The sequence below is a fragment of the Cryptomeria japonica genome, chromosome 4, assembly GCF_030272615.1.
Source record: "Cryptomeria japonica chromosome 4, Sugi_1.0, whole genome shotgun sequence".
NCBI classification, from domain to species: domain Eukaryota; kingdom Viridiplantae; phylum Streptophyta; class Pinopsida; order Cupressales; family Cupressaceae; genus Cryptomeria; species Cryptomeria japonica.
Genome location: NC_081408.1, coordinates 444,200,864 through 444,222,708, shown reverse-complemented (window position 1 = coordinate 444,222,708; position 21,845 = coordinate 444,200,864). Strand labels below are relative to the sequence as shown.

The 21,845-nt window shown below is 34.4% G+C and overlaps 1 protein-coding gene across 3 annotated transcripts in view; it reads left to right on the top strand.

The window, feature by feature from the left end:
- Window positions 1–21,845, top strand: part of LOC131033733 (uncharacterized) — a 210,990-nt gene that overhangs the window by 88,356 nt on the left and 100,789 nt on the right. For all 3 annotated transcript variants that reach the window (XM_057965005.2, XM_057965004.2, XM_057965006.2), the window contains 3 exons: window positions 11,142–11,336; window positions 14,266–14,342; window positions 15,416–15,498. In XM_057965005.2, the coding sequence (XP_057820988.1) occupies window positions 11,142–11,336; window positions 14,266–14,342; window positions 15,416–15,498 (355 nt within the window). The remainder of the gene's footprint in view (window positions 1–11,141; window positions 11,337–14,265; window positions 14,343–15,415; window positions 15,499–21,845) is intronic.

Here is a 21,845-nt window from a genome sequence, read left to right as displayed (position 1 = left end):
ATGCTTCTAGAAATTATAAATCTTCATCCATGTACCTTGAACTTCACACCCAGAAAACTAGGGCATTGATCAATGAAGCACAATTTGAATTCTGAAATAAATCTAACAAAAGGGTAGACTTGATGGAAATATTGTCATTGATGTCAAAGATGCAAGAAGACTATCATCAATGTCAAAGGTGATGGTTAAGGAATTGGATAGCTGTGATTTGTATGAAGACATCTCCATAATCAGATTAGTGATCAATTTTGAAGATAGAACTCCATATACAACATATGGGTATACAGTGATCAATGCAGCGATCTTCTTACAAAGACAATGAACCACTAAGCAACAAACTGATATATATATTGTCTCAGTAAATGGCTACAAAGCACAGTGACTGAGAATATATACTGTATATTCTGATATATAATGCTGTACATAAACAGAAAGACATGACTATAACAACAAATGACCAAACCATAGAAAGAAAAATATTGGTGCAGTAATCAAAGTTGTGGAAGAGACTAAGACAGATACAAAATGACAGCACGCCAGTGTAGAGAATGACAGTAGAATACAGAAAACTGCAGTATATTCTACAGTATACAAACATATATTGAAGACTCTGTATACAATGATATGTCACAGTATACTAACAACATACATAAGACTCAGATACACATGCACTGATATATATACATATATTAGCATACAATTCATACAATGATTTATTTAACATGTATTACAATTTCAAAATTTCCTTCAAAGAAGGATGCGATGGAGGAATGCGGTACAAAATGACATTCATCATATGTGTTAATCCATACAGACATCATATGTATAGACATGACAATGATTAAGATAGAGAGCCGAAAAATCACTAAAGGTATTGGTCATGGCTAAAGGCGACAATAAGGTATATAGAATACAAACACAGAAGATCAAATCATTATGATAGCAGATTAAGGCGACAGAGAGCAGTAACTATATACAAAAATTAATATTGAAATGACAGTGATAAGTTTACGAGCAACTAATATTAATAAACTACAGTGAAAAATGGAGGAGTAAGAAGCATTTATCAATGATTTATATGAGCAACAATTCTATTTAAGGAGAAAATCATTTGATAAGGAAGTGATTATTTTATATAAACAACACTCCCTATAATAAGACAAATTTGTCTTATTCAAAAAGTGAAGTATCTCTGTCCTGTTCCTATTTTGTCCTATTCTCATAAGAAGTGGTGCGATATGATCATTCTTCTTTGTTGAAGGTGTGATCCTATAGTAGAAGGGAAGATATGTCCAGGGGGAAATATGATTTGTCTTATTCAGAAAAGTAATGTTTTTGTCTTATTTACATAAGACAAAAAGGTGCGATTCATTAAAGAGGAATTAATTATTAAGTAGCAGACGAAATCAAGGAAAGGTTCTATAAGCACGATTTCATTACAACAGTACACCTTGTCGGTGATTTCATTTGAATAAAATAATATGAAGGAAGCTGATTAATGTTAACTATTATTAATGATGAGTAAAGAAATACAAACATCTACGTAATGAAGTAGTGTGAATATATGCCACTTGACCATGGAAGAAGACACGCAATAATAGAGGAAGAATATGAATGAGAAAGGTGCGGATATTTTAAGATGAAATGTTCAATTAAAAACAATAATATGATTTATACACAAAAGACGTAGACTTAAAGTTACATTCTTGATAAACTTTGAAAGGGTGCGATTAAGAATATAATAGAGATACATTTAACTTAATTGTGTTAAAGTATTTTGAAGATGTGTGACTCCTCATTTGTGAAAAGACCTGTCTTTTAGATAAGGATATATATGTTGAATGATGGAAGAGTCGGGTGAGTGGAATATGTGTGGTGTATGTGATTATTACTGAAAGGAGCATAGCACATACGATTGAGTGTGTGAGAGAATAATTCTGAGAATACAACTCAGAAAATAAAGTAGTTCTCAGATGTGTGCAGTGTGAAGAATAAAATAAAAAATATATATTATGGAGTGGAGATACGTGAAATACATTTAAAGTGTGTAGAAAAGGAAAATATCAATCAGACATACACAGATCTGAAAATGAAGGCATAGAAGAAAGTTCACTGCAGATTTTATCAAAGAAAATCATTCCAGATTTGTAGGTGTGTTGTGTGTTAAAGACATATCATATATACCAGCAGATATATGGACATGAATGTGCAGATTTGAAAGAGGGTTCAAGGGACAGAAAATATAAGAAGATCACGTGAAGAAAGAAGACTGATTGAAGAACACTATACAGTAAACTGTAAAGTAATCTTTGAAGCAGATTTATTAAAGAAGATAGAGGATATACTGTGTATTGGTATATCTGCATAATAACAGAAATAAATCAGACAAAAGTGATTCTTAAGAAAGATTTTAATGCAGATTTTGAAGCAGAATTATGAAAAGATCATAACAGATTTGTGGAAGATAATATAACAGTTTTATGAAGAAGAATATATGCTTGTGAGGAAGGAATATATGCAAAAGATTAAACTGTCCATCATCAGTTGAGATAGCAACATTGTCAAGATGGAAATTCAGATTTATATGAAGTGGGTTGGTGCTCACTAATTCTGGATTGGGGAGTTGGTGCTTCGAGTGGGTTGGTGCTCACAAATTTAGAAGTGGGAGTTGGTGCTTCCAGTGGGTTGGTGCTCACGAAATCAGATTTGGGAGTTGGTGCTTCCAGTGGGTTGGTGCTCACAAACAGAGTTGGGGGTTGGTGCCTCTAGTAGGTTGGTGCCTACAAATATTGTAATAGAAGAATTATATAAAAGCATTATTTTGCCGTGGTTTTCTCCCATAAGGGTTTCCACGTATATATCTTGTTTTCTACTTTGTTATATTACATGTGAATGTTTATCACCAATGAATATGTTTATAAAATAAGTTATATACATGTAATGGAAGTTGAAAAAGTTTAAGTTGGTGAAATTTGTTTTTATATTGATTCACCCCCCCTCTCAGTATAACCGTGTGCTCTTCAAGACTTGGGTTTTCGTCCAATCCACCTAAATTCCAAGGGTTTCCATCCTAGGGCTCAAAACTGAAAGTGAGAAGCTCCCAAATTCTCCAAGAGAAAATAATAAACCAAGCATATCCATAAATGAGCTCTTAAGAACCTTTTATAACTTTCCTGGGAGAGCTCACACTCTTTCCAGCCAATGTGGGATAAAAGATATACTTTTTCCCTTTAACATTCATGTCTCCACTTACTTTAATAAAGGGAACTTTTAATATTTAAAGTACTTTCCCTTTTAACTTAAGCTCCCACATCAATAAAGTCAAATATTTTAATTTATCTCAATAACCTAACTTTATTGATAAATTAATTAATAATCACAAATGATTATTAAAATCTTGTAATGTCTCCTACTAGGTTTAGGCTTATTTTAACCATAATTAAGCTATTTCAATATACTTATGACTTAAACTAAGTTGATTAGGAGAGAAATCTATTGTAACGTGAATCAAATCAGTGATATTCCATGGTTCAATCGATTAATTTGCTACTAAGTAAATTGTTCATCTACCCCAATAGATAATTAACTCTATCATACTAGATAATTAATTTTATTCTGATTCATTATAAATCATTTGCATATTAATTAATTACTAGTTGTATGAATTATTATGCATTTTTGCAGAGTGGTTTCTAAAAGATATTATAATAATTCTAATTATTATATTAATATCTATATTTATAACTATTATATTGCTATCTTTATTTATGTTATTATTAAATTCTGCATAAGAATATTATCGGGCTTCATATATTAAGCATACATATTAATCACACCCCTATGCATACCATCAAGAACAAGGATGTTGTTGCCTGTGACTTAATAGCAATTCTGATCTGACCTTTGTTCGGTCTTTTCCTTCCCCTTTACTATCTTCCTTATCCCCCACAACTTCAACACACTTACTCAACATACTACACCCTCTCACATACGCCACTTATATCCCATACACTATTCCCCATAATGATATTATATCTTCAAAACTTTATGGGGGGATGTATCCCTTAAGAGAGTGATGTAGTTATTAAAGGACATCTTTTTCATTAGCACAAAATATATTTAATTATTCTTTCAAACTGGAATCGTACTACTTGTATTATCCTTTCTTTAAACTAAATCATATCCCTTCAAATCGCATCACTACAGGGAGAATATATAACTCGCATCTTTTGGGAAGCCAAGCATATCATTTCATTACACAAACAAATCGACCAACTTTGACTTTAATCATTGCTTTATATTACTAGGAAAGTTGGTCATCTTAACTAATTGCTGGTTTACTGTTTATTTACACTAACTATTAGTTACTCTTGTCGTTGTTATATGAATGATTATCTCCCTCAAATCGCTGATCTTCATTTCTTAAACAGATCACTGACTATTATCTTAATTGCATTCTTTAGTCGTTGTTGTTGCCTTTGAGATGTAATCAAATCCTTATGCCTTGCAATGGGTGGGTGATCACCAACTTCACTTGGCAGTTTTACTGCTCTATTGAGCGCTTCCACTTGACATCCCAATAAAAAACACGCTGATCCTCCTCTTTAGAGAATGACTTTAATATCCGTTATATCTTTGATTGGTAATATCTTTGGAGACATGTCCTTTCAAAATAGACTGGTTCATTTATTCCAATTGTATCTCTTCATAAGAATCGATGCCTTTCATACTTAATTATTGTTCGTTGTGCCTTGACTAATTGCATATGTTTATCATGATCATTACTTAGCAATTGCTGTCTACCGATCATTCAATTAGTGAATTGTCTATTGTAATTAACTCCTCTTTTGATGGTTAACCTCTTGTGTCTTCCTTGTTTATTATTAATATTAAATAATAATATTAATAAATAAACAAGTATTTAATAATTTCAATTAATCTTTCATTAATAAATATTATATTAATTGTCATTTAGGTTTTATATATATAATGATCAAGGATGGGACATGACAAATCTCAACTCAATATCATCAATAACCATTGACAAGATGTTATTCATGAACCACTGATGATCCTGACCTGGCCCAACTGACTCACTATAAATAGTAAGTATCCCAAAAACACATCAAAACACCTAAGAATTGCTTGCAAATGAAACTGCCTAGGCCAAATATCATCAAGATCCCGTAAAAGTCCTGGTTAGCCTATGGGACCATTGAGAAATAGGCTAACGGCAACATCATACAATGCGTGCTAGAAAAGGGGACATTACACTTATCTAGATGCCCGCAACTTAATGATTTGTTTCGATCAGGCTGCCCTAATTGTTGATCCACAATATGACTGTTTTAACGCCTCCAACATGGTCTTAAACTCATGCCATGAGCTCAAAATCTGCCCTTATTGCTATACCTATGCATGTGTTACATTCGTTAGCAAAAGAATGCATATAATATCTAATATGAATGGTCAACTTGCTGTAATGGTGATTGATTTTTCTGTCCCAGGTGATTCAACCTGATTTAGCAACTATCATGCAGCCATGAAGAGGACATATGCCCAACATTTCTCACAAACCCTCTCCCAATCTCATGTCTGGTTTAAAAGAGTGATTTGCCCAGCAGTAGCTTCACAAAAAAGCATCCAAAAAGCTCTGCTTGTAGCTCTTCAAAGTATGCAACTCAGAAATTTATCTTTAACAAAGACTTCACAAATTTCTACAAACCTCAATCATTGAAATCATGTGAGAAACTTAAGTGATTTCTCCTGCAACTAGCTAGGTAGGATATTTCACCATTGAAACTGATTTCCCTTAGGTTTATTGTCCCAGGGTTTTCTCTACAAGAAGCTCTCCAAATCCAAAATAGAGAAATAAACCAAGCATGAAGAAATGAGCTCAAAATTCTCTTTTATTAAACTCATATAACTTTCCTAAAACCTATTCAAATTCTTGCTCAAATAAAACATTTAAATTCCATTTAATAAAGTGACTTTAGTATGTCTTTTAATTTTTCACTTAAGTCACTTTATAACACTTTATTTAATTAATTAAATAAAGTTACCTATCAAATGTACTTTATGGGATAACGTTAAATAACTAATTAGATTTATTCCCTTATAATTTGACTTTAGCCTACGGGAATAGAATAGGCTAAACAGTTTTCTGACTATTCCTTGGAAGGGGACATTACAGCTTTTTGTCAAAAGTGTTATGAATGGGGATTAGGTGATCCTCTTTTTTAAACTATTTTCAAGTGTTGCAAAAGCTGCAACCCTTATTGCCGTGGGCATGATTTGTGCCCTTTGAACTTGTTTTATGGCTCCTTTGGTCAACCCACAATCTTGTTTTTAAGGTTGCTAGTTATCACAAAATCAGAAACTAGCACATGCTGCATTAGAAGGTGGTCCAAATAACAGACTTTAAGCATAGTTAATCCAAAAAGAGCAGCTTTTATCAACAATTGGGTAAGTTTTTCTTTTACGTAAGTTATATTACAATACTTTTTTTGTAGGGGGAATTTTCTAATAGTTTAAATATCAATTATAGCATGTTGCTAATATGGACTATATTAGGCTATGCATGTTGTTAAAATGAATGTCATGCTTCTCTCTATATGATGCATATTGTTGTACCCAATCCAAAACTTTCGTATTATGTTAAAGTATTTTTTACTGTAAAAGGTTACGTATTTTTCAAAATCAACAATTTTTAAATGTTGTCAACCAAAAATACCTGATCTATAGAGACTTTGGCATGATATGTAATTGTAGCAATGTAAGTTGGCACACTTGAGTTAGATCCCAATTCCTCATCACCCCCTCATTGTAATTAAGTCTTTTATGTGACAAGAGACACAAGTTTGAGTGCTCAATGATCAAATCCTCAAATTTTTTTGCACCCAATCAATTTTGCTTAACTAAGTAGATAAAGGAGTATGTAGATTGATCCCACTTTGTGGAAGAATTTACAACCTGTTGAATTTGCTTGCAACATTTACAATTACAAAATAAATTACAAATTTGCATAGAACGTTTACAATTACAAAATAAATTATAAATCATATTATGTAGCAATGAATGAAAAATGAAAAAGTTAAAACATAAAAAAATGTGTACTTGAGTGAATCTTTATTGCAAAAGGCTGCAAGTAGATAGAGGCTTGGTCATGCATTACCAGCATTCATGAGTATCTTTTTAATGTTTGTCTCAAAGAGCACAAACATCATGACTCTTCAAAGATATTAAGTGTTTAAACTCACTTACGACAACACTCTATACATCTACATTTGGGAATATTCTTTTGAATGTAGTCTTGCAACTAGTAGTAACCTCTTCATGTTTATATGGTGCCACCCTCCTTAGCAAACAAAATATCTTTGAGCTATAATATTTTAGAGAGAGAAAATTCTAAGTGATGTAAGGGTGGGGTCATCTTGTTCCAATGGTCAACAATGATCTTTTGCACCCTTTTGAAAAATGCTTTTGTAGAGTCATGTTCCTTGCCTTTTATTATGGTCCTTGTGTTTGTGAAATGAGTCAGCAAAAGTTAAGTACCCTCACTCAAGAGTGAAATTAGGTGTTCAAGATAGTTTTTGTTTTTAAAAATATTGAAAAAAGTGTTTTTCTTTTTGTTTTTTGGTTAAGTGGCCAATGGATCCGCTTGGGTTTGCCCAAGTTCATCCAAGGTCCATCTTAGAAACCCTAGTTTCCTGGGCTTAACCCAAAGCTGTCACACTCCGAACCTAGCCCCATATAGGTACTAGGGGGTTAGGGAGGAACATAGTAACATGTTATATTATACATAGGATTGTAATCTTTTAAATTTGGTTTGTTGTTTGTGTTGGTGCATTGGGTTGATTGTAATGGCCCCACAATTTTTTTCAATTAATTTCCAGTTACAACACAACAAGAACCTGTTAAGGATGAGAAATGGAAATACAATAATACTGAAATTGTAACCTTTCCACTTTCTGGTCACCAAGAGCCTAATATGGGAAGGTTAGAGCATACGATGTTGAGGGGATCGTTAGCTTCAACAACTGGAAATATTACAATGCTTGGGTGGCAAGCCAACCCCTTCTGCTTATCCTGTGGGTGCTAAAAATGCTGATAACAACTTGACGGTAAACCAACCAAGAACAAGCCAAGAAACTGAAGCAACAATCACTCAACCGCTTATGCAGCGGGAGGATTGAAAATGAAATAAACAATCTACTCTACTGCTTATGCAGTAGGAGGACAGTAATACAAATAAAGAAATAGGCGACAAGCCAGCCTCTTCTACTTTTTTAGTGGGTCTTGTTGCACAATCCAGAAAATAGCTGTTAGTACTACTAACCAACTTTTACAATGTAGTAATATGAATTATAGAATAGAAATTATACTGTCCACTGCTGATAAGAACTTCTATGCTCACCACACTTTGCAAACTCAAACACACCCAAAGATAATTCCCAAATTCCAAACTCCAATTTTGAAATATAATTTCCGGTAAGCATAACACACCAAAACAACCACTACAAACCCCATAGAAACGCTCAAAACTTTGCTGAAACAACACGGAATGACCCAAGAACAGGAATAGACAAATGCCAGAGGGGAGGCGACAAGACAAGGACCACAAACTGCCACAAAAACACCTAAACAAATCTGCATGCAGCCCGAGGCAGCCCTAGCATGGGGACGATTTTGCAATATAAAATCCAAATGACCAAACTAAACTCTGCAAATTGGAAGGAAATATCGCCTAGGGTCTAGAAAGATTTAGAGAAAATACCTAGAACAAATAGATGAACACTCAGAGACTAGTGAAGATTAACCTTCTTCAGCACACCCACACGACCAACAACCTGGACACTCAAAAAACACTCCAAACACACCAGAAAACTAATACATAAATCTGCAACATCATCTTCAATCTACTCCTCTGAATGAAGAGCAGTCTCTAGCTCGACTATTTGTTGTATTGCAAGCAAGAAATCAAGCTATGGCTAGGAGGTAAACGTTCCCTGAAGCTTCACTTTGCATTTTGGCAGCATTTCGTTATGATTTGTTCAAAAGATTCCCAATGAGAATCCCAACACTCATTTATAGACTTTGGAGGCTCAAATTCAAACCCAAATGGCGCTCAAACTCCATCCACTTCATTTCATTTCATTTCACGTCCCCTTCTAGACTTGGCACCCAACTTCATGTCTCCTAGGCACACTTTTTTTAATTGTCACAATGCTATAAAATATCAACATTATAAAACATGAATGATACTGATTCTTGGCGCCACCTGACTTAGGGGAAAATGAGATTTAGGATAAAATAATATTTTCTCCCTTCCTAAGTCGTCCATCCATAAAATAATAAAATATTAAAATCTCATGCCTAAGGTATTAATATATTAAAAGATAATTTCTTCTCAAATATTGATTATTGCCAAATTGAGCTGGGAACTGAAGTACTGGAAATCACCAAAACTGAATTGGGTTGGAGCACTGAACTGAACTGCTAAAAATAGCACTACTGGATATAGTACTTACTAAAAATAGTAAGTCTTGAAAACATCTCCAAAAAGATTGCTCTTCGAACCTCGTGGATGAGCTCTGAAAACCTAGAAAAACCCAAAAATCCTGACGGTTGGCACCAACTTACTAAATATAGTAAGTTTGGAAAACTTATCTGAACTAAATGCATGTCACACCCCTGCGAAGCTCTCAGAAAACCTAGAAGGAATCCATAGTATGAATTGTAAAATTTCAATTAGTCAATCATCAAACAGCTCCTGCAAACCTCCACAAAAGTTGGAAACCCTAATTTCTGCTTCCAGTTAGCCTACAGGTCTCCGGAATAGGCTAATGGCCGATTGAACTTCTCACCACTGAGAAGTGGACATTACATGGATGGGAAGCACATTGAATTGGCGTTGATGCCACTTATATAGAATTATTGTTGTGTGTACACAATGACAAAATGCAAGAGAACAATACCTTTTACACTAGTTTTTGCACATAAAAACATAACATTAGAGATAAAAGGCAATAGGTCTAAAATGGATAAAAAACCAACATATAACCAAACATTTTTCATATTTATTATTTAGCATTGAAATATATAAGCTTTTCAAATAAATGTAGAGGTCTTTTTCTATTGGGTTTTTTATCATACACAACTTAAAAGAACTAAATGCTTCATGTAGTATAGCATTACAATTGTCATAACATCTTCATTTCTTTGAAATCTGAAGAAGGATTTAAAAAAAATCCATATATTTTTTCTCTAGTGCCAATGTATAATCATACAGTGTTTTGACCCATGTTTGCCTTGGATGAATTATTCAATTGTTCCGAATGCATATTATCAAAACATTAGAATTATGCAAACCTAAGTCACTAGAATTAAGATTTGCTCTAAACCAAATAGCACACTCATCAATAAATCTAATCGTTCCAAATGCTTCTGTCAGAAACACAAGAATTATGCAAGTCCAAGTCATCATTATTAAGATTTTCTTTAAACCCAGTGGCACACAAAGTTTAAGGCCTGAAGCCGACTTCAATAGTGATGCAGCAGTGTCCCTTTAAGGACAAATTCATTGTATATGCTTGAGATTATTATGTGGTCCTGTGAAGGCACCACCATGTTTTTGACTTTTGAGGAAAGGACTATGTTGGAAGTCATCTTATGATGAACACCTTTGTGATCATTTGATGCTCTTGTGGATGTGACACCTTGTTAAAGACCTTTAAGTTGTAGAGGTTAGAACAGTGTCATATGAATTCAATCTATTTTCTTCAACTAGATTTTTCAAGAGGAATGCAATGTTCTTGATGTTCATCCTTCCAAGAACACCATGTGCAATTTTGTGTCAGGTGGTTCGAATGTAAATTTGCTTGAGATTTCTGGGTGGTGCAGTTGGAGCATAATTTGGCCTCTGTGTTCTTCCAATTTCTCCATGTGCCCTTCATTTATACCCATTGTTTGATAGTTGTTTATATGGAATTTGTAATTGATTTAATTTCTGTGTTGACTCTGATTTTCTTTCCCTTCTTCCTAATTGAGATAGGCTTCAAGACATGAATTCACCAGTAGCAATAGAACTGTTTTTAAGTGTAATTTTTTGATACTCATATTAATTTGTTTCTTGCATGCAGTGGTTAGGGCCTATCAATATACATCAATAACAAGTGTCATGTTGTTGGACTGCTGGACAATTCCATGTGTCATATTCCTTACATGGTTGTGCTTGAAGACAAAATACAAAATCAGCCAGTTCATTGGTGTATTTGTATGCGTTGCTGGGCTCGTGCTCGTTGTATTTTCAGATGTTCATGCCTCGGATAGACAAAGTATGTGAAACTCAAGCTTGACTGTCCTTTTTCTGAAACATGATGGTATCATCTTTTTGAAGTTTCAGACACACTCAAGCAAAAGATGTCTTGGCAACATTACGTATACCAATTTTATTGCCACAATGAAATCAAGTTATATTAGAGTTAACTATATATGTTGGGCCAGAAAAGATGAAATTGTCCTATCGTTGAATTTGTATTTAAATGCTTTGATCATCATTTAAGGAATCACTTTCTTTCCTTTCATACACAACAAATTGCACATGTAGCTCTGAGTTCGAGTTCTCCCAATTGCAGAACTCATAACTAGCCATTTATTCTATAATTTAGTACATACAAAGTTGCAATCACTTTTTTAATTTATCAAGTAGTATATTAACAATTAATTGCCTATGCCATACAAATTCCACTACCATAGCAGAAATGTGCTATTAGATGGCTGCAATTTTTTTGGGAGTCACCCAAAAAATTAGAGCATCTTTTTGAAGCAAGTTAGTCTGGTTTAAGTGTTCTTTGCCTTCAAAACCATTACAGCTTGAAATATTTTAGATCTTGTGCAACTTGGAGGAGAAATCTGTAAGCTAATTGCTAGAAATATCCCAACAATTATTTCACATCCTTTTTTTCAAAAATCCTTTTAAACTGTAATCATTATTAATATTTTTTATTATATTCAATCCCAAGTAATTTGTTTGATTGTATTCATTATTGTGTTTTTCTGTAGATTGTAATTTGGTATAATATATATTTATTGCATTTATTTTAGATTAGAGCTACCTGTGCAGTTCATCTATACATGGTTGCTCTTATTTAGTTGTCAATTATATTTGTTGTATTATTGAATTTATATGGATTGTCAATAGCTAAGCATTTAACACCAAAATGTGCATGATGCATTTTGTTTGGAGGAATTGTGTTACATCACAACTTATTGAATGCGGGTTTGACTTTGTGATCATTAGTCTGGAATGGTGATAAGTGTTTTTGGGGCACAAAGGAGACATAAGTTTTTGAGGTTTGAAGAATTATATTCGTTCACAAATTAGTAGCCTGTTTGTGGGAAAACAAAAAGGCTCCACTTTCACTAATAATAGAGGATTCATGTTTCCAAGTGGCAATGCAAGAAGCCATGGGAAAAATAGGAAACAATATGTTGGCCCTTCAAAGAGGGCTGGTGGAAGACAAAGGTGTAATGTCCCTTTCCAATAGACCTTGGAAAATAATTAAATAATTAAAATTAAGCTGTCAAAAAAATAAAAATTACAAGATGATTAATTCTAGTTATTTAGAAGTGTTAAAAAAAGTGACTTAAGTGTTGCTAGGCACTGGGGGCCAAAAAGGCAGTTTAAAGGTCACATTTTTGGTGGGAAATTGAAAAGATTTAAAAAAAAATTAAAATATTTTCTCTCAAAGAAAGTTATAAAAGGAGTTGAGAGGAAAGAGGTTTTATGAAGATTTGTAATTTCTCTTTTTGAAATTGGTTCATGCAACCAAACTCCTACCGGCATGGATGAAAATCCGAAAGGCTGAAGCTAAGAACAAAAATGCTCCGCCTTCAACAGAGCACCATCAAGGGGTTGATAGTGAGTTGATACAAGTCTGGCAATTTCAAATTAGCTATATTAGATTTGTGACCATGATGAGTCATTAATTTTTAGATACTTGTATTCACTAACTATGGGGCTGATAAAAGCTATATGCAAGTGGTATAATGTAGCAATACTTGTAATTGTTTATAAAAGAACAGATTTTTGCTGCATCAATCAGAATAAGTTGTAAATGACTACAGCAAAATTATTTTTGCTGTACTGCCATATCAGGTTCTGGTACCCATACCCGAATCAGCAACTTAGATGTTAGCCAAATGACCAGAGAGGAAGTAGGAAAACAAGTCATGAAATTGGTTACATGGTAAAGAATTTTGGGAAAGGCCTTGGGATAAAAAATTATGAATTGGAAATTGACTTGGTATAGCCTTGATGAAGAAAACAAATACATAAAATAAAACATTGGTCTTATAAGGAAAAAATAAGTGCTATTGAGAAAACACTACAAGTTGAATCAAGAATCAAGGCATTCCACTTATCGTATTTTTAATGTACTACATACTTATCCTTTGCAGAGGCACATTGATTTCCCTAGGTGCTCAAATTTATGAACCTATGGGGGTTAGAAAATGACAAAATACACAAGTTTCCTATGGGTACAACACATTTTACACTAATGTATTATCATTATGAACATAACCATATAATGGTCTACCCGAGGAAGTAATTTATATCTTTGGTGGGTAGCATGCATTGCTAAGATAGTGCAATGACAATTAAGTTTAGTTTAGATGTTCAAGGTTAACCTCTAAAACCATTGCAAGAGATTTTGGTACAACATTTTCTGAGATCTTCCTCTAGGATTGTGTTGTCCTTGATTAGCCCCATACTCATAATTTTAAAAATTTTAACAATATAATTTACAATTTATTTTATCAATTGTCCACTCTAATTATTATAAGACAATGATCATGGCACTCCAAATTCACTGGATTGTTGTAACATTTTAATGTGTGCTAGTAATCTACTCCATATTATTGTTATGCCAATTTTGTCATGTGTCATGAGTATATTCTATCTTGCATGGCCCAAGTAAAGATTGAAAGGAATGAATCTCATGTTAGTCCCATCAACATTCTTGCAACATTCATCTATTATCCCCTGTTTATATGTTTATATGTATAATATTGTGCCAAATGTTGACCCCAAAAGTTGATTGTAGTTTTAAATGCTTTGTGTAATGCTATGTGTGTCAATAAGTAAGACCTTTCTTTATCTTGCAATCAATGAAACATAAAATGACATAAGTATCATAGCCAACGGATCAGTTTAATTTTATTCTATAATAGTAAAATTGGATTCAATTTGTTGCCTTGTAGGAGGGAGTCGACCTGTTCTTGGCGACATGCTTGTTGTTGGAGGTTCCATGCTTTATGCAATAAGCAATGTTAGCGAGGTATGGGAATTTTTAAATTTTGCTATGGAAAATAAAAATGACACCAATCAATTTTCAGTATATTGGGTGGTAAATATTCAACACTAGAAACTGCAATTAAGAATTTGTTATGTTACATGGAAAACTAGAATACTTGTATATTTTGCATTGTGTGTGTTGGGATTTAACAAGACTTGTAAAAGCCCCAAATAGATACTGTGGTCCCATGGATAACATATCCTTTAGGATGCATATAAATTTAGAGGACAGTTGGACTCTTGCAAAGATCTTCTTGTGCATACTTGTTATTGGAGGTTCCATACTTCATACAATAAGCAATGCCAGTGAGCTATGGAAAATTTTGAATTTGCAATGGAAAATAAAAATGAGACCAGTTGCTTTTGAATATACTGCTGGGTAAACTGTAAAAGTTCAACAGTAGAATTGCAATCAGAACTTTATATTCGTTTACATGGAAAATCAGAATACTTGTACATTTAGCATTGTCGCGTGACGGTTGGAAAAGACTAGTCAAAGCCCCAATAGGTATTGTGGTCCTATGAACAATATATCCTTTAGGATACATATAAATCTAGAGGACACTTGAACTTTTGCAAAGATCCTTTTGTGCATTATCGACATATTGTGCAAGCCCTCGCCTTTGCCTTCTATCCTCTTCCACTGTGTCTGAAAAATATTCACATAATGATAAAAGTTTTTTAATATGGATAGACTTTTGAAAGCAATGACAATTCCTTGTCTACCCAAGATTAGCGTCTGATACATATTTGATCCTACCAGGCTACTGGTTTATGTATATTGTACTTAAAGTAGCTCCAGGGGGTTTCAATTTCATGACTATTCCAGCTATAGGTCCTTGATATTACAAGTCTTTCTCTTTCTTCAGTCAAAACTAATTCATAGCATTGCTGAAAATCTCCTTTGGTATTTGAATTTTGATAGCACTCAAATACTAATATTTTAAAAGTATAATGTAGGCATGTACTAAAATTATATAGATTTTTATAATGCTAAAATTGTTGTTTAAAGTTGAGAGACTGAATGCTTTTCTTTTGCAATTGTTTCTTGTGCAGGAATTTTTTGTGAAAAATGTTGATCGAGTTGAACTCATGGCAATGCTAGGATTGTTTGGAGCCACAATAAGTGCCTGCCAATTGTATCCAAAAAATACATGTTTGTTATGGTTTTCTCTCCAGATTATATGTATAGAGGTTTTTATTAAGTGTTTTTGTAGTTTGAAGATATTGCTTTTCCACATTATAAACACTGTAAGTGAGGCATGCTAAATCTTTTGTTAGTATAACACTAGCAGATGGAGTAGTTGCATAGATGATTTTTATCAATCATTGTTCCACTTTGCATCACTGATATGCCTTATACATATCCCAAGTTATCATTCTCCTCACGAGAATGATCTTTATGCACAATAAATCCTATTTTAATAATTAATTCTAGTTCAGTATTCAATTTTAGGTTCATTTATCTTCTTTTACTTCTCTTTGTTCTGTCAATTTTATCAGTTAAAAAGATAATAAGTGAAATTCCTGTCTGTGTTGGTGTTCATGGTGAGAGTTTAAAGGTACGGTTGCCTTATAGTTTGCATACAATTGCCCTGGTTTCACTATCTAAAGTTCAATGAACGGAATAAATACAATTGTCAACAGTTAACATAGTTTCCTGTAGCAAAAATGCATATTATGGTTTATTTTATACTTGGTGCACATTCCAATCCAAGTTATATGGAGTAGAAATTATTGAGCTAGGAAAGTTTATTCAGATGGTGAACCAAATTATAAAAGTTGATGTATTACAAGTAGCACAAAAGTAAAAAAAAACTCCTCATAAAACAAGGTCTAAGTGAGTTTGGGAGGCACTTAGAGTATTTTAGCTGCTTTATTTCTCGGTTCAAACTTTTTCCTGCACATAAAAGTTGGCTTAGGTGTCTTTAAGTTCTTAAAAAAAGGATAAGTGGCAAGAGTATCGTTGGTACACACTAGTAGTGGCTATGTCACATTAAATTTCCGCTCAGCATATGAAAATAGAATTTTCTGCCTTAGTCATAAGAGCAGGTGGACAAGCAGAGAGCATGCATTTCCTGTGGTTGTACCATTCTAAACTTCTGCCTCAAAGCCAGAATGGATTAAGTCATAAAATGTTACACCACCATTGTCAAGCATGTCTAAAATAAAGCTAGGTGCACTTCAGTGATGGTTCAACCATCAGTTTACTCCACCCAGTGATTAAGATGGCTAAAACGGTCATAACTTCACCTAGACAATATGAAAAGGGCAGGTGTAAGGTCATGAAAGCATGCCTAATAGTCAATTCAGTAGCAGATGCAACCACAAATAGGTGCCTAGAATATATTCAAGCGGCAAGCATGGCATTGAGAAGCACCTAAGGCCAGATGATTGGTTGCAGCAGTGTTCTAGTTGCCTATGAATGGGTTTCAGCATATTCACAAAGTTTCTAGTGTTGACAAAACCTGAGGAATTATTTCTCGGCTTGTCGATAGATCCATGCTGTTTAGGGTTTTAGTATTTGTCAGAGGATTCATCACTTTTAGTGTGAAAAGTGTTCTGGAATCTTAGAGGTCACTAATGAAAAAATTAATTTTTAGCAGTAACCATATCCAACAGTGGGTATTTCCAATGTTATAGTTCTAGGTGAGGACGAAGGCCTATATTTTGGCAGCTCTAGTTAAGAGTAATTTTTTTTTAGTTTTTTAAGGTTTACATTTGCCTTAATTTCCTTTCATTCCATTCTTTTTGCAACTTTTGGATACGTTTGCTTTGAAACATTTATTTTTGGGATATTTAATTATTATTCTGACATCCCTAAAGGAATTTCATTGTGACCTATAAATAAGTTGCTTGGTTACAAGATATTCAAAATGATATTAGAGGTGAAGTTTATGCTATAGAACATCTTATTCATGATGAAGTTATTATGAAACTTTTGTTCATAATTTCATGATTCAAATTGAATGTGAATTTTAGTGTAAGCTTTGTATTAGCAATATTGTCTACCTAAGTTGTAGCTTTGTATACTAAACTCTTGAAATTGTGTATTGTTGATTGATTTTTTTTTTTTAAAAATCCTCATTTGCACTTATTAATAGTTGGCCTCTGTTTTAACTGTCTTAAAGTTGTTTGGCTATGTTTAGAGTTCCACTTTTAACACAAATAATAATTGCAAAAAACTCACAATGCACGTCCAGCCTGATTTTTTTGTCAAAAAAATCACAATATACACCAAAATTGTGCTTGTTGAGTTTTTCAATAAAAAATTGCAAGTTGAATTGTTTTAAATCATGTTTAAATCATCAAAAAATTCCCCTGCAACTAATAAAATAGTGATTTTGATCCTTTTTTATGATATATTTGGTTTGGAAACCCTAACCCTAACCCTAACCCTTGTGTTTTTGCAAATTTTGAAAGAATCTTGTTTCGGTTTGCAGATTTATTCTTGGGAATGAGTTTTGCTGCTATGGTTTAACCCAAAAAACACTAATTTGATACTTTTTTGAGTGATAGAAGCATATTTTTTGATATCTAAGGTTTGAAAAAGAGTGAGTTTGTAGGGGTTGCTATCCTCAAGAAATGAAAAAGAGCAGTTTGTATCCTTGCAAAATGATGATGGTAAGTCAAGAAAGAAGTTGTCTTCAAATAAAATTGTCATGCCCAGGGTTCTGGTAATTTGAACACCTTGAAGAGTCAACAAGGGGTAAACATCAATGTTAACAGCAGTATTTTGCCCAAGGGATAGCAAGATTTTATGTGAAATTTACCATGAAAGGACAATGCTCTGAAACCCTAGGTGATTCACAAGTCTTTTGTCTCTAAACAGCATATTTTCCATTTTCAAAGAACCTTGTTTTAGGGTTTTGAAAACACAAAGACTGCAGAAGTACAGCTTGGCCAAAAGACAGTGATCAGCAATACTTCCAATTGTAAAAATCTACAATGAACAGTGATTTCAGTCACCTGGAAGATCAGTTATTTCAAGTATGTATGGCAGCAGTTTATATGCTTTTACAATGTTCCTGATTTCAGACATGTCCTCAAATTACAATTAGCAGTATTTCAGTATAAAGGTGCAGTTTATTAATAGATCAGTGAGGGTTCCTTGCATATTTTTGACAGATATTATTATAGATATGATCTTTTGGTCTTGTAACAGAAGCTAACAAACATAAGAAAGATGGGAATTTATTGATAATTCATAAAACACATAAATCTGTCACTGGAAGGTCCTATTCAGTAAGTCAAGAACAGGAAAAGTATGCACTAGAATGGGTAAGTTATTTGGTTATTGTTATCAAAAAAGCTTGCACCCTTGCTGAGCTATCAACTCAACAACCTTGTGAAACACGGAAACAACCCTGAAGTGTGGGACCTTGCGCAAGGGGGTTGAATCTCCGGAGAAGGCCGATTTCCTTCTCAATCCAAGGGTAGGTGTTGAACCAACTCAACACTTCAAATCTTACTTCTAAACCTATCCTAACAGCTTGCAGAGGAAAAGGGAAGAGAGAAATGCTTAAAATGAAAGGAGGTGATGCACCAAGATAAGAGATGTTTCTCTCCCCACCCGAAATGGCACAAAGAATCAACTGAAATACCCAAGAGATGCACAAACTTCAGTTGCATGAATGACCTTAATGCATGTATGGAGGTTAAGTCTTGTTGAATGTCAAGAGGGGATAAGGTTTCCCACAAGTTACACCCAAAAACAGGTTAACACAACATATATGTGAAAGAAAGCCTCAACATACACTTACACTGAAGGTAAGAAAACATACATGACATGCATAAGTTGAAGGAAGGCAAGAACGATAATTTCAATTCATTCAAAGGCCAATGGCCAAACTTTCAATTTGTAGAAATGCACAAATATACAAGTCTTTAAGAGAAGTGAAAAACAATAGAATAGCTTAAGCCAACAGGGAGAGAACCCTTTGCAATGAGGCATAATAGCCTTATATAGAAAATTGGTTGCATAAGAGAGACCATGACCCTTGTGTGTGCAGGGAAATGTCAGTCAGTGAATGCAGGGAAGTGCATGCACCTGACATTGTGTACATGCAAGCAACCTGGCCATACCCTGAAAATGCAATCCTAAGAAGAAAGGTACTTCTAGAAGGTGGATTGACTGACATTCCAAAGTCAGAGCATGCAGGCATGACATAAGTAACCACAATAAGCATGGCCCTGTACCTCTCTTGATGGAAATCCTGCAAAAATCATTAAATGCACCCCTGTAGCTCCACAAAAGATGGTGCACAAGTCACAAGAGTCGTTGGAGCATTTAGAACTTTGAGTGTTGATCACACCATCCGGAAGGAAGTCGGAAGACTTCGGAAACTCGGGTTCCTGAAGTGGGGAAGACTAAGGAAGGAACTCCGGAAAAGGGAAGGATACCAAGGAAAGGAACTTCAGAACCTCGGGGTTTTGGAGTTCCGGGGAAGGAAAGAAGACTAAGGAAAGGAACTTCGGAACCTCGGGGTTCCCGAGTTCCGGGGAAGGGAAGGAGACTAAGGAAAGGAACTTCGGAACCTCGGGGTTCCGGAGTTCCGGGGAAGGGAAGAAGACTAAGGAAAGGAACTTTGGAACCTCGGGGTTCCGGAGTTCCGGGGTTGAGGACTAAGGAACGTCCTCCAGACAAGACAACACTTCACACTTCATAAATCCATTGCTTTTCTCCTTGATCAACTGGGGCAGTGCCAGTCCATGGATCGTATCTTTGATGGACCAAGGGTGTCATAAAATGACAACAATTATCAGAAAGAGAAAAGTTGTTGCTTCTTATTAGGTTGATTTCAGTTCACTTGCTTCTCTTTTGTCAGGGTAAGAATCTGAGAAAATAAAGAAGTAATCTAGAGTGAAGAAAAATGCAAATTGTAATTTGATTTTAGAGACAACAATTCCTCTTGAAAGAAAAAGCTACACATGAGATCGAGCCTGATGATTTTCAGTTAGTTGAGATGGATTTGGGGCCAAGAGCTCACTAAGGAGATGATAATTTATTTGAGGTATTCACATACAACATCAAAGAAAGAGTACTTAAGTAAAGTGAAGATAGGGCAGCACTAGAAGCTGAAAACAAACAACTGAAGGAACTCATAGTATGCTTGCTTTAGCCCATGCTAGCTTCTTACCATATGTTTTGCGTTTGATGGACCAGCAAAGAGGACTAAATCAGCTTGTTGTGCATGGAAAAAGAATGGAAAGATGGATTGCAAAAATCAGCTAGCAAGAATTATATATGATTGCTAGATCGTATGATGTTGTGGTAACATCTATGTTAGTTAAAGAGGACACCATATTTGAGGAGACCGGAATGGAAAGTGTTTCAATCTACCAAATCTTAATAGGAAATTTGAAACCTCCTCTTATTCTTGGATTTTTTAAATTGGTTGAAATGGGTGTGTTGACAATAAGTGTTGAAGAGGACCGAAGTTTCATGTGGCTTTAAAAATACAAATTTCTTCTTTGGCTTATAGATAAAGAAGACAAATTCTTGAATGGTCAAAAGACTAGTACAAAAGAAGTTAGAGGGCAAGCCACTTCCGTGCTTGCATTTCTTTCTTGCATTTTTATTGATGAGCATGATGTCCATATAGATCATGTTGAGGTGTGGGCTGAATCTGAAAGGATGATTGTTGATTTCGGTCTAATAATCTTATCATTGATGTCAAAAGGATATGTACTGAAGGAAGGGATCAGTACCGAGGTGGGTCGACATGACAGAGAGAAACTTATATGTCTTTGAGACATCATGAGGTTGATTGACACAATGTAGTTGTGCACCTTCAGGCAGAATAGTCAGATCGTGCACAAAAGGAGCAGACTATGTAAATGACTATCTTGGTTCTTTATCCCACATTGTCGATGTAGCAAAACTATTAGTTATTTATATAATCCGATGTGCAGTTAGTAAGTGAGCAAATGGTTTTGCCTCTCGATTTGGAGTGTTCTCGGTGCAAGTTGTATCGACGGGTTAGTGTTGTGGAAGCTCGTCGAGGAGACACTATGCTTTCAATATGAGTTGATCTCGGTCTCCTCGATGTGAATGTCTCATCAATCAAGAGTGTTGTGTGTTGTGGGTTGGTGTTCCTTTGGATTGGTGTCCATAAAGTGTGGGGGATTGGTGTCTCCTAAAGGTTGGTGCCTTCAAATCAATTGTAATAAGTTTTTCCCATCTTGGGTTTTCCACGTAAATCTTGGTGTTGTGTATTGTGCTACTGATCTTCTCATTCTTTTGCATTATATGATTAGTTTCTTGTGAGTGATAAAAAGTGGAATTAGGAGATTTAATGAAATATACTGATTCACCCCCCCTCTCAGTATAATTGTGTTCAACAACTGTATGTCCCCATTTTCAATTACTTCAATATTGTAGTTGGCTTCAACTTTCTCGAAGATCGACAACCTTGTCAATGAGGATGTTTGGTGTTGGCGATGAGCTCAGATGATCTAGAGGACTACTATGCCACTTTCTGAA